We start from the raw sequence: 13,158 nt of genomic DNA, 5'->3' as shown, positions 1-13,158 counted from the left end.
GTTAAAATTGCACCTTCTATCTCTTAGAAATGAGAACTTCTCAGCAGCTCAGCTTTTGTAAAAGAACCTGACACAGCTAGCTTTCTTCCATGGAAGAAATGAGTTCCGAAAGAAGGCTTGATATCTCTATGTTTGACTTTAACGGAGCATAAAGTCAAGGGGAGTACGTGTTGTAGTGTGTCAGAATTTCTTTTTCTTTTTTAAATTGGGACTTTATATGCCCCTTCAAACTTCCTATGTAGATCTTCCTTTATAAGTTGAGTATTCTACTGTGCTGCATTTTGTTTGCCAGTTCATCCAACTGATGGGTGAACACCGGAGTGGGTGACCTAAACCAGCTGTTGTTACCATAGTAGGGCAGTTATCTTTCCAGATCCTAATGGTAATTCTTTGGGTCTTTACCTAGAATTGAGATGGTTGGAACAAATAGTCATTCTTTATTTACCTTTAAAAAATATTCTTATTTTGCCAGGTAGTGGTGACGCACACCTTTAATCCCAGCACTTGGGAGGCAGAGGCAGGCGGATCTCTGTGAGTTCGAGGCCAGCCTGATCTACAGAGCGAGTTCCAGGACAGGCTCCAAAGCTACACAGAGAAACCCTGTCTCGAAAAACCAAAACAAAACAAAATTTATTTTATTTTGTGTGTGTGGATGTTTTGTTTGCGTGTGTCTCTGTGCTCCACGTGTGTGCCTGGTGTTTGCAAAGGGCAGAAGAGGGCGTTGGATCCCCTGGAACTGGAGGTGTAGACGGTTGCAAATTGTGAGGTGTGGGTACGGGAACCGAACCAGGGCTTCTGCAAGAGCAGTGAGCATTCTTAACCACAGAGTCATATCCAGCCCTTCATTTACTTTTTCATTTTTTGTTGTTGGTTTTGTTTTCTTGTTTTGTTTTGTTCTTTGGAAACAGGGTTTCTCTGTGTACCCCTGGCTGTCCTGGAACTCACTCTGTAGACCAAGCTGACCTTGAACTCAGAGATCTGCCTGTTTCTGCCTCCCAAGTGCTGAGATTAAAGGCGTGCACCACCACCACCTAGCTTCATTTACTTTTTTTTTTATTTATTATGTATACAGTGTTCTGCCTGCATGTATGTCTGCATGTCAAAAGAGGGCACCAGATCTCATTACAGAAGGCTGTGAGCCACCATGTGGTTGCTGGGAATTGAACTCAGGACCTTTGGAAGAGCAACCAGTGCTCTTACCTCTGAGCCACCTCTCCAGCCCCCTTCATTTACTTTTTTGAGGAAACTTTGAAATGGTCTTTTTTTAGTGGCTGTATCATTTTCTATTCTTTAACAGTGTGCACAGGCTCTTTTCTCCTCATCCTGGCCAAGGCTTGTTATAGTTTTCTGGGTTTTAATAGAGGCCATGGTAGTGGGTATGAGATGGTATCTTGATAATTGATACTGAGCACCCTTCCCTGTTTTTTTTTTTTTTGTCATTTGCATATCCTCTTGGAAGAAATGTCTACTCAAGTCCTTTGCCTATTTTCTTTCTCTCTTTTTTTATTTAAAAGTTTTTTTTCCATTTTACATACCAACCACAGTTGCCCCTCCCTCCCCTCCTCCCACTCCCCCATCTCCCCACCCCTCATCCACTCCTCAGAGAGGGAAAGGCCTCCCATGGGGAGTCAACAAAAGTCTGGCATATCAAGTTGAGGCAGGACTAAGCCCCTCCCCCATGTACTGGGGTTGAGCAAGGTATCCCTGCATAGGGAATAGGCTCCAAAAAAGCCAGTTCATGCACGAAGGATAAATCCTGGTGCCACTGCCAGTGGCCCCATAAATTGTCCAAGTCACACAACTGTCACCCACATTCCGAGGGCCTAGTTCGGTCCCATGCAGGTTCCCCAGTTGTCAGTCCAGAGTCAGTGAGCTCCCATTAGCTCCATCATGATCTTGTCCCCTTTGCTCATATAATCTCTCCTCCTTTGCTTCAACTGGACTCCGGGAGCTCCACACAGTGCTTAGCTGTGGATCTCTGCATCTGCTTCCATTAGTACTGGATGAAGGTTCTATGATGACAATTAGGGTAGTCACCAATCTGATTAGAGGGGAAGGCCAGTTGAGGCACCCCCTCCACTACGGCTTGGAGTCTTAGCTGGGGTCATCCCTGAGGATTCTGGGAATTTCCCAGCACCAGGTTTCTCCCTAACCCCATAATGGCCCCCTCCATCAAGACATCTCTTTCCCTGCTCTCCCTCTCCATCCCTCCCCCAACTCGACCATCCCTTCCCTCATGTTCTCTTGCCACCCCCCCTTACCTCCTGCCCTTTGCACCATGTTCCCAATTTACTCAGGAGATCTTATCTATTTACCTTTCCTAGGGGGATCCATGATGTCTCTTTCAGGGTCATCCTTGTTACCTAGCTTCTCTGGGTTTGTGGAATGTAGCCTAGTTATCCTTTGCTTTACACTTGATATCTACTTATGAGTGAGTACATACCGTGTTTGTCTTTCTGGGTCTGGGTTACCTCACTCAGGATGGTTTTTTCTAGTTCTGTCCATTTGCCTGCAAATTTCATGATGTTATTTTTATTTATTTATTTATTTTTACAGCTGAATGATACTCCATTGTGTAAATGTACCACATTTTCTTTAACCATTCTTCAGTTTAAGGGCATCTAGGTTGTTTCTAGGTCTGACTATTATGAATAAGGCTGCTATGAACATAGTGGAGCAAGTGTCCTTGTGGTATGATTGAGCATCCTTTGGGTATATGCCCAAGAGTGGTGTTGCTGGATCATGAGGTTGATTGATTCCCAGTTTTCTGAGAAACTGTCATACTGATTTCCAAAGTGGTTGTACAAGTTTGCACTCCCACCAGCAATGGAGGAGTGCCCCCCTTACTCCACACCCTCTCCAGCATAGGCTGTCATCAGTGTTTTTGATCTTAGCCATTCTGACAGGTGTAAGATGGCATCTCAGAGTTGTTTCGATTTGCATTTCCCTGATGGCTAAGGGTGTTGAGCAGTTCTTTAAGTGTCTTTCCATTTTCTTTTTTTTTTTTTAATTTTAAGACTTATTTATTTATTATGTATACAGTGTTCTGTCTGCACATATCCCTGCATGCCAGAAGAGGGCACCATATCTCATTACAGATGGTTGTGAGCCACCATGTGGTTGCTGGGAATTGAACTCAGGACCTTTGGAAGAGCAACCAGTGCTCTTAACCTCTGAGCCATCTCTCCAGCCCTCTTTTTCCATTTTCTAATCAGTTTGTCTTTTCACTGCATTGAGCTCTTTAGGTAATATGGCTACTAACCCTGATCCTAGTGGTTTACAGATGTTTTCTCCCATTTTTGTAGCTGCCTTATCTGTGTATAGACTCCTTTGCTATAATAGAAACTTTGCAGTCTGAAGTTTGTCTATTTTTGCTTTTGTTGAATCATTGTTAAGAGCAATGTTACAGTGTTCCCCATGTTTTCTTTTAGGAAATCTGTACATCTTTGGTCTGTTTGGTCATAGTTCTACGTGTGACAGTAATCTTGTTTTCCCAGCCTGTTTGCTGAGGAGAGTGCCCTTACACCTTGTATCATTTTATTCCTTCATCTGTTTGTTTTTTTTTTTTTTTTTTTTTTTTTTTTTAAGATTTATTTATTTATTATGTATACAGTGTTCTGTCTGCACATATCCCTGCAGGCCAGAAGAGGGCACCAGATCTCCTTACAGATGGTTGTGAGCCACCATGTGGTTGCTGGGAATTGAACTCAGGACCTTTGGAAGAGCAAGCAGTGCTCTTAACCTCTGAGCCATCTCTCCAGCCCCCATCTGTTTGTTTTTTAAGACTAAGTCTCAGCTATACAGCCCTGGCTGTCCTGGAGCTATGTAGACCATACAGGCCTCGAACTCACAGAGATCCATCTGCCTCTGCCTCCTGAGTGCTGGGATTAAAGGCATGCGCCATCAGGCCTGTCCTAGTTTCTTTGTTCTTTAATGCACATGCCATTTTCATAACTACTCCACAGAGTCTGCAAAAGGGTTGCTTTGTGAGGCAGAGAATTAAAGTCTATTTAGTAAATGCAATCTAGTGATATGAATCCCACCTTAATCCTTTTTCCTGATTGACCTCAGATTTGAGAGAACTTTGTCAAAAAGTTCCCATCCTTGTTGTTTGGAAATTTCTATTTCTATCACGTCTTGCTTTGTATTACTCTAATTCAGACCCTCATGTACGCATAGACTACTAATCTTCTTTGGAGTTACTTTCCCCTGTTCACTGCTTGCCTGTTACCACAGGTCTGCACTTCATTCAGGGAACTGAAGTCAGACAGCCTAGACTTTTTCTTCATCCTTTTTTTTTTTTTAACTGTTTGTTTATTTAGAGACAAGGTCTTGCCATGTTTCCCAGGCAGGCTTCAACTCTCTATCTTTGTACTGAAGCCTCTGTAAGCAGCTTGGATTATAGGCATTTGTTGCCACACACACTATCCTTTTTATTTAGGGAAGGCATGTGGAGGGGTGGGGGTCAGGGGTTTCGAGACAGAGTCTCACTCTGTAGATCAGGTTGACCTGAAACTCATAGAAATCCAACTGCCTCTGCCTTCTGGGTGCTGGGATTAAAGACACACACCACCATTCCTGACCTGAGGACATTTTTAAAAATCAAGTCTGTTCATTGCCATATTCTCAAGGCTTGGAACATAATAATCAGGTATATATTTATATATGTTATATATAACTTAAAATTTTTCTTTTGTAGCCTGTGCACGCTTTTAATCCCAGCACTTGGAAGGCAGAGGCAGGCCAATCTCTGAGTTCAAGGCTAGCCTAGTCTACAGAATGAGTTTCAGTACAGCCAGGGTTATACAGAGAAACCCTGTCTCAAAAAAACAAACAAACAAAACAAAACTTTGGGGGCACAAGGCTGCTGAACTTTTAATAAAGATGGCTGTTAGGATTCTCGCCAATTGATCACAACCTGGGGGCACTGGTATCCGACATAGCCAGGAGGTTACTTTAGAATGTGGCCTGGATCTCTCTAGTCCCTCTGGGTCTTCGGGGCCTCCATTTTCACTGCCCTCTTAAACTCTCCCTAAGTCCTTCTGTTATTTTTCTTTTCTTTTCAAGAGATGGGGTCTCTCTGTGTTGTTTAGGGTGGCCTCAAATTCTTGAATCTAAGTGTCCTCCTCATCCATCTCCCAAGTAGCTCGGGTTACAGGTAGAAGCCAGTGTACTCAGCTTTCTTCCCTGAGTCTTTGTGTGAGCTGGACTGGATCCTTGCATGTATAGTTTCATGGAGTCACTTGGTAAAGGTCAGTTTGCCCAGGAGGATGGGCTAGGTGTCAGTCAGCAGTTGATGCCTTTCCCTTCTCTGCCCTCCCTGCTATCTGGAAGATGAGGTGAACTGACCGATTCTCTCCCTCCTAGTTTTTCCAAGACTCTTAGGGAGCCACCCTGGTCTTCCTCCATTATTAGCTACTAGTGTTCTCTAAGCTGCCTGCTTCTCAGCCCTGAACATAAGTGGCTCTTCCTATACAAGTCCCAAGATCTCCTCTGTCCCTAGGTAGTGCCTTTGCACTAATGGCATGGTAATAATGAACTGAATTCATCAAGTGACTTGGTTGTTCTTGCTGGCCCCATTCATGGGCTCCATAAATGTTTGATTGAAACTTGAGGACCCAGCAGAGTACTGGGCACTAAGGAGGAGGAGGAGAAGCAACTATGAACATATGTGCACCTGTGTGCCCACTCTGCTCATTTTGCAGGATGCTGAGCTGACACGGCTACCCAGGAAGTTCAAAGGGTGGTGTGTGTGAAGAGCCCACACCTGTCCAACTCTTTGACCTCTCATCACCCTCTGAGAGAAGGTGGAAGCTGTGGCCCCACCAATACCCTATTGCCATATATGCCCAGAATTGCGCCCTGTGAAGACAGCAGTTCTCCTCTGGGTGCAGTAAACACACAGCTAAGGGTCAAAGAGGCTGTGCTTCAGAGGAGGGGATGTCAGCCTGCATACGTGGAGAAGTGGGTAGAGTCGCCTAATCTCAGGGTACTGCTTAGTGCTATGTGTACATATATGCATATACACTAAGATACTGTGTCTACTGTGCAGACCCATGCTTATACATTCCACGCTTTGCTCATCTACTGGAATTTGGGGAGAAGAACCATGAGGTATCCATGACAGCCCTAAGGCTTCTGCAGAGAATGAAGAGGGATTGGATGCATACAGGCCGGCGCCCTTCTGGCCTCTGTGGAGCAGGTATAGTTTGAGCCATATGCCCCCAGGATACCAGCTCAGTCTAGCACTTAGGTAGCAAATCCATGTGTGTGGGAAGGTACTAGCAGTCAAATTTAGGGTCCCATGTATAGTAGGTATGTTGAACCCTAGCCATCTGTCTGAGCCTTCAGCAGTCAAGCCCATGAGTTATTGGTTATAGTTCCAGAGTCCACCTTACATGAGAGCTGTGTCCTGAACCCAGGACCAACCTGACCTTCATGGTTCTTACTCCTTAAGGATTCTGGCACTCGCTCTCCAGTTGACCACTGCAGGTTCTGAGATGAGAGACAGGACTTCAGAGGATGAAATGACAATTGGTAGCCCTAGTTCCACTCCAGGTTGTCTACTCATTGCAAATTATTGCCGCTCTCAGCATGATTAGTGATGTGGCCTCTCATCTGAGACACCGAGTCCTTGCTAGCCCAAAGGACCTTCAGGTGCTGGCTGGCCTAGACCAAGAGCCCCCTGCTCAGGAAGAGCTCCAGGCCAGCAGGGGCCTGTTCCTTCTGTAGTATCCATCTTCCTACCTCTCTGCAATGTCAGGTACCACTTCTGCACCTAGTAGGGTGATGCTGCCTAAGACTCTGCTTGTATCTGAAACCTGGTTTCCACTGCAGATTCTAGGGCCCCGTCTTACTGTGACCGTAATTCACACTTGTCAGAGGGCATCTTTAGGCTTGTGCCCCAGCCTCTTCCAGCTTTACTACATTCTCAGAACCCTCTACTCCCATCGTAACATACATCACCTCAAAGCTAGTGTACATGCTTTGAGGGGTTATAAGAAATTCTCGATTTTCTGTTTTCTTATGTTTAAAAGTAGAATGTAGCACAGGTTCAACCCAAAATAAGAATAGGACTATCATTGCCATAGACTGTGTGCATTATAGGTCTGTTTAGAGAAGCAAACACCCTGTTACCTTGTGGAAGCCACAGCAGACATATCCCACTCACAGTTATTCAGCTGGTCACTAGCGAGAGTCATTTCTGTGTGAGTTTCCTGATGATCTTACTTCTTTCCTAGCTCTTTTGGTTGCAGCCAGAATGCATGATTTCCGGAGAACTGTCAAAGAAGTCATCAGTGTGGTCAAAGTGTGTGAGTCCACACTACGGAAGAGGTAAGCATTCTAGTTCACAGTGTGATGGCTACTGGGCCCGTCTATATATTGGAGCTGCTACTGCCCTGGGTTACCTTGCCCTTTGGAAGTGCCTGGCTTCCCACCCTAATGTCTCCTCATTAGTAGATTGTAATTTGTAGAGGCTCCTCATCCCACAGATTGGAAGCAGGCAGAAAAGCTGCTTTGGAACAGCACCAGAGGCCTCTTCATCCCATTTGGTTTGTTCCATTCGGGGCTTTGCGAGCCAAGTGACTTCTTGCTAGAGTTAGTTAAACCTCACCGTGTCTGTCATGGGCCACAGACTCTGTGCCCAGCTCATCTGGATAACCTGGGCAAGATGGACATGCCAAGGAATTGCTGGGAAACCTGTCATGGTTTCAACACTTGTTGACTATTTCTGCTGAGGGTATCTACTAGAGTACCTTCTAGAAGCAAATTAGAAAATCATTTTAAGTACTTTGCCTCTAATACCTTTAAAATTACTTTTTAAAAAGTTGTTATTACATTTATTGATGTGTGTCTGTATGCACGTGCATGCACACATATGCCACTGCACACAGTGGTGAGGTCAGAGGACAGTGTGGGGAGGTCGGCTCTCCTCCCACTGTGTGGTTCCAGGGATTGAACTCAGGTCATCGGGCTTGGCCGCAAGTACTTCTCTATGCTCCCTGAGACAGGGTTTGTCTATGTAGTCCTGGCCTGCCTGGAATTCACAGAGATCCTCATGCCTCAGCCTCCCAAGTGCTGGGATTAAAGGCTTGTGCCGCCAAACCCAGCCTCTTTTTTTTTTTTTCAATTAATACTTTTAGGAATGTAGTATATGTGTGTCGGTATGCATGTGGAGGTCAGGAGACAAACTGCCAGAATTGTTTCTCCTTCCACTCTGGGGGTGCCAGGGCTCAGACTCAGGTTGTCAGACTTGGCAGCTAACACCTTATTTACTGATCCATCTTGTTAAGCTTAAATTTTTATTTTACTGTTTTATTAAAGAGTTGGCCCTGCTCCTGGCCACTGCAGCACCCCTCATGGGAGAGCCGGTCCCACACTCAGGAAAGATGGCCCCACCCCCCACCACAGTTATGGGAGGGCTAGCCCTGATGGCATGGGCATAGAAGAGCTGGCTTTGCCCCTTGCCTAAGGGAGGCTGGTCCCAGCAGCCTGGACTGATCAAATCAGCTACCAACCAGACCCACATCCAGGGCTTTGAGTGAGCCCACCCCAACATCTACCCCATCTATGACCTGCCAGAATTCATGAAGGGACTGGTCTGTGGAACCATAGTTGCAGGATCTCCATGACTCAGGGCAACAGCAGGATATCAGAGAGGAATTTCAGTGAGAGTCCAGTGTTGATGGTGTACCAGAAGCCAGAGGCCTTGAACCAGACCGACAACGCATTGTAATGAACATGTGCAAGAAAAGCTAAGTGGACAAAAGGGTACACTGTGTGACACACCACAGCTCCCAGTGTCACTAAGACAAACGAAGAGGTGTTGGAGAGTTGGGAAAGATGGGGGAGTGATGTGGGGTTTTTTGTTTGTTTGTTTGTCTTTGTTTGGTTTTATTTTTTATTTTCTTTTGAGGTGGATGCTACGAGGGTAAGGGACAGATATGGAGGGACTGGGAAATGAGTGAGATTGTGATGCATGATGTGAAACTTCCAAAGAATCAATTAAAAAATTATGTTAAAAAAAAGTTGTAAGCTGGCCCTTAATCCCAGCGCTTAGGAGGCAGAGGCAGGAGTATCTCTGAGTTTGAGGCCAGCCTGGTCTACAGAGGGAGTTCCAGGACAGCCAAGGCAACACAGAAATAAAAACCCTGTCTCAAAAAATAAGTAAATAATTAAGTTAAATTAAAAAAAAAATGTAGCCAAGCACTTCTGTCACTCCAGCTCTAGGTTCCTCAAGGCAGAAAGATCAGGAGTTCAAGTCATCTTCTACATAGCACCATCAGAGCCAGCCTGAGCTCCATGAGACTCACTCCTTTAAAACAAAACAAAACAAAACAAAGCAAGCAAATGTTAGCCAGCAGAATGTGCTCATGATCACAGTGCTTGTGGAGGTGAGGTCTGAGGATGGAGAGAGTTCAAGGTCAATCCATACGATGGCTTAGCAGGTCAAGGCACTTGCCTTTGCTGCCAAGGCTGACAGTCTGAGTTCTCCCCAGGAATTATATGGTAGAATGAGAAAATTGAGCCTACAAGTTGTCCTGTGACCTCTTCTTGTGTGCTGTGGCATGAATGCATGCTTGTATGCATGAGCACCCTCCCCGCGTAAATGAACTAAATTTTTTTAGTTTAAGAAAATGCAGCAGAGTTGCTAGGATTTAAATTGTGTTGGCTGTCACAGAAGTGCCCTGCTCAAGTTGTTGGGTGGGTAGAGGTAGGCCTCCTACCTTGCAGGGTCTCCCAAGACTCTCCCATCAGGATTCCTCCAGGACCTGGAGGTAGGCACAAGGAAGTAGTGAGGGTCCGTGGGCTCTTGTCTGCTTTTCTGTATTAGGCTCACAGAATTTGAAGACACTCCAACCAGTCAGCTCACCATTGATGAGTTTATGAAGATTGACCTGGAAGAGGAGTGTGACCCTCCCTCATACACAGCTGGACAGAGGAAGCTGCGCATGAAGCAGGTGGCTCCGTACCTCCCATTAGCACTCTAGTTTTTAGGAACATTTGCTCTAACATCCTCACATCTGTTGAACTCTCCAGGCTGCTCACTTGGTCTTCTTTGGTCCTTGAGAATGAGTCTTAGGGGTGTGCCTTATGTGGAACCTCCAAGCACTGTCCACATTGGGGGCTCACAGTGAGCTTTCTGTCCCTGGTCCAATGAGCCCATCCCCACAGCCAAGCTTTGTTTCCGGTTTATTCGTTGTCATCCGAGGCCGCTGCCACTGCAGCCAGACTCCTTCATTATCCCTGAGCTGGTGACTCCACGCTCATACTAGGACCGCAGTCAGCAGGGGAGCCAGAGGCAGAGCTGGGTTGCAGCTGAGTTTGGGGGACTAGAGGGGTGTATTCTGCACATGGCACAGACCTGACCCTTCCCAGTCAAGTTGGCTTGGGTGAGATGTTGAGGTTCTAAATTTTTAGGTACTTAGAAAAGCTGCTTCTGTCCAGGGCTACATGCATGTTTGGAAGGAGAGGGCTAGGCCTACAGCTCCATTCTGACCATCCCACAGCCTTGTCAATAGTGAGGCATTGAGCATTTGACTCCTTACCAAAGACTCCTTTGTCTTTCAGCTGGAACAGGTCCTGTCAAAAAAGCTAGAAGAAGTTGAAGGTAACTAACCAGTTCTCACACACGCGCTTCCTTTTTGGTAGAAAATCAACATGCTTACTTTTTGCTTTTAACTTGTTACTTTAGGTGAAATATCCAGTTACCAGGATGCCATTGAAATTGAGCTAGAAAACAGCCGGCCAAAGGCAAAAGGGGCTCTTGCCAACTTGTCAAAGGATGGTGAGTCCTCTCTGCCATTAAAGGCCTTGAAGGCGCTAGGCCAGCACCCTGACCTCCCCCACAGTGTTGACTCAATGGTCCTTGACCCCACCCCAGTCTGCCTGTCATCCCCTGCACTGAAGCACTACACGGCATATCCAGTTACTGCCAGGACACTCTTGTCCACCTGTGCACAGCCCTGCATGTGCTGCGCTGGGAGCCCTGCTGGCCATTCCAGCTGTCCGTAAGGCCATGACTGCAGGGATGCCCGTGTGCTGTCTGCCCCTATTGAGCCACATATCAAAACGTAGGCTTTTCAGAGCTGCTGTCACCATTTGCATTGCTAGACAGCTCTCTTCTGGCTGAGCAGAATGAAAGCATGAGTGTCTGCTTCCTTCCTTGGCACATGGTCTGGGGAAGCCACTCTGGGCATCCCTCTGGTTGCTCGTCTGTGCTCTCTGCCCATCACACTGGCACTGTGCCAGCACCCTGTGCTATGCCAGGCAAGTGTGAGTGTCCTTTGGGCTTCCCCTCAGTGTTTACAGACACTTGCTTGTGTCTCATGTCCACATGAGGATCACCTTATCCACCCCTTCTCAACCCACAGTCTGCCTCACTTGTCAGCTGGGGAAAGCTACCGAGCTTGTCTTTCTGTCCTGCTCTAACTTCCTTTCTGTCTGGGCTTTGCTCCTGTGCCAGCACCACACCGCTGCCTTCTGTGTGGCTGTTGTAAGCAACGTCTTTCCTCCTTTGGTCCATATGGCAACTTGCAGCTTGACAATAGCATTGACTTTTGTGTGCTGACTACTCCTGTGCAGTGTGAACTCCTGTCACTCAGACTAGTTTTCAGTCATTTTGTCATTGGGTTTTCCAAGTACTTGATTCTGTCATCTACACTTCGTGAGTCTACTACTGTTCTCTACCAGCTCTTAATTTCTTTCTTGAGTCTGCCTGGCCCTGCAGCATTTGCTGATCTTGGTGACGGCAGTATATCCTCACTCCAGCTCCCATGGACTAGTGTGCATGCACTGAGCAAGTTGTTCCCTTGTCTGTCATGGTGAGTAAATGCCTGTTTTTTGCTGTCAAGAGTTTTCTTATCTCCATGCAAATGAGAGTTTCAGAGGATGACAGTATCTGTGGAGACCACAGGAGTTCCTGCAATGGGTGAATGTGATCCAGTGTCCTGACAATCACACCACTGGGTTCTCCCTGGTTCCTGGAAGCAACATTTAGGCCTCACCTCAATGCCTGCCCTACTCACGCCCATCCAAGGCTTTGTTTCTGTCTATTGGCAGAATTGAATTTGCTACTTTTGATTTCTCTGTGTGCTGGTTTGTTGTTGGTTTGTTTATTTTTGTTTTTTTGTGATCTTTTCTTAACTTAGAGTCTTACTTTCTAGCCATCCTTTGCATGTACATAGTCTGCTGCCTTCTGTTTACTAGGTCAGTTACTTCTGCCTGGCTTCATCCTTCCTTCTAATTTTACTCCACCTTCAGGTCACCTGCCTGACTTCTCTGTTCTGAGTCTGCTGACTGTGCATTTGGGGCACTGAACTTCCTGTGAGAATTGTCATGTTTGCAGTTTCTTAGTCTCAAGATATTTCCCCTTCCACACGTGAGGGAGCTGTGGAAATTCTGGGGGTAAGGTGTGTTCTGATATGGCTACTAACTGCTGCTTGAAGTGTGCAGTAATCAGGAAATATTGCTGATATGTTCCTCCTTGGTACTTCTTGGGCACAAAGTAGCCATAGACACTGCAGAGAGCCTCGTTATGTCATGGGCACAGAGGTGACGACATGTCCCACTTTCACTGTTAATAGATACTGAGAACCTGCCACATGGTGGCTCTCCTTCAGAGATCTGGTCTTCCCCTTGCTTTGATTTCCCCCAGTGGCTCCCTCATATACAGAGATGGGCGCTGACTTAGTATGATTCCCAAGGCTTATCTTCTACCACAGAAGCCACCCTCAAGCCTAGAGGCCTGACCCTTGGGGCACATGTGAGGGAGGCCCAGGTGTCTCTAAGTCTCTGCTTGTCCTCCTCTTTCACTTTATGTCTCCCTTGAGAACTTCTCCAACACACAGAGACCATGCTTAGTGGCTTGATTCAATCTGGAGCATCCTCTTCCCTTAGAGGTTTGAAGTAAGCTGATCTACTCAACAAGCCTTTTTGATAGAGTTTTCTTGGTCTTAGCTGTCTGTTCTAATGTCCTTTCTGTAATTTTTTATTCATTTTTCTTGAACTTTATCTGTTCCTCTTTCACACATCCTGGCTTTGGAGCACAGCAGAAAGCAACTAGCCGCAGGCAGGGTATTCTGGATCAGATTATACAGGCTGGAGGCAGAGGTGTGTCTTTCAGATCAGATATCAGAAGGTATAACGCACACGCTA

General features: G+C 46.2%; 1 protein-coding gene across 3 annotated transcripts in view; it reads left to right on the top strand.

Moving 5' to 3' along the window:
* Positions 1–13,158, top strand: part of Brf1 (BRF1 RNA polymerase III transcription initiation factor subunit) — a 52,054-nt gene that overhangs the window by 24,956 nt on the left and 13,940 nt on the right. For all 3 annotated transcript variants that reach the window (XM_052739145.1, XM_052739146.1, XM_052739144.1), the window contains exons 6-10: positions 6,053–6,202; positions 7,242–7,335; positions 9,836–9,962; positions 10,573–10,612; positions 10,697–10,789. In XM_052739145.1, the coding sequence (XP_052595105.1) occupies positions 6,053–6,202; positions 7,242–7,335; positions 9,836–9,962; positions 10,573–10,612; positions 10,697–10,789 (504 nt within the window). The remainder of the gene's footprint in view (positions 1–6,052; positions 6,203–7,241; positions 7,336–9,835; positions 9,963–10,572; positions 10,613–10,696; positions 10,790–13,158) is intronic.

Source organism: Peromyscus californicus, unplaced genomic scaffold (assembly GCF_007827085.1).
Source record: "Peromyscus californicus insignis strain IS unplaced genomic scaffold, ASM782708v3 Scaffold_15__1_contigs__length_86483966, whole genome shotgun sequence".
Taxonomy (NCBI): domain Eukaryota; kingdom Metazoa; phylum Chordata; class Mammalia; order Rodentia; family Cricetidae; genus Peromyscus; species Peromyscus californicus.
The sequence above is the reverse complement of the archived record's forward strand: the minus strand, read 5'-3'. Positions and strand labels throughout refer to the sequence as shown.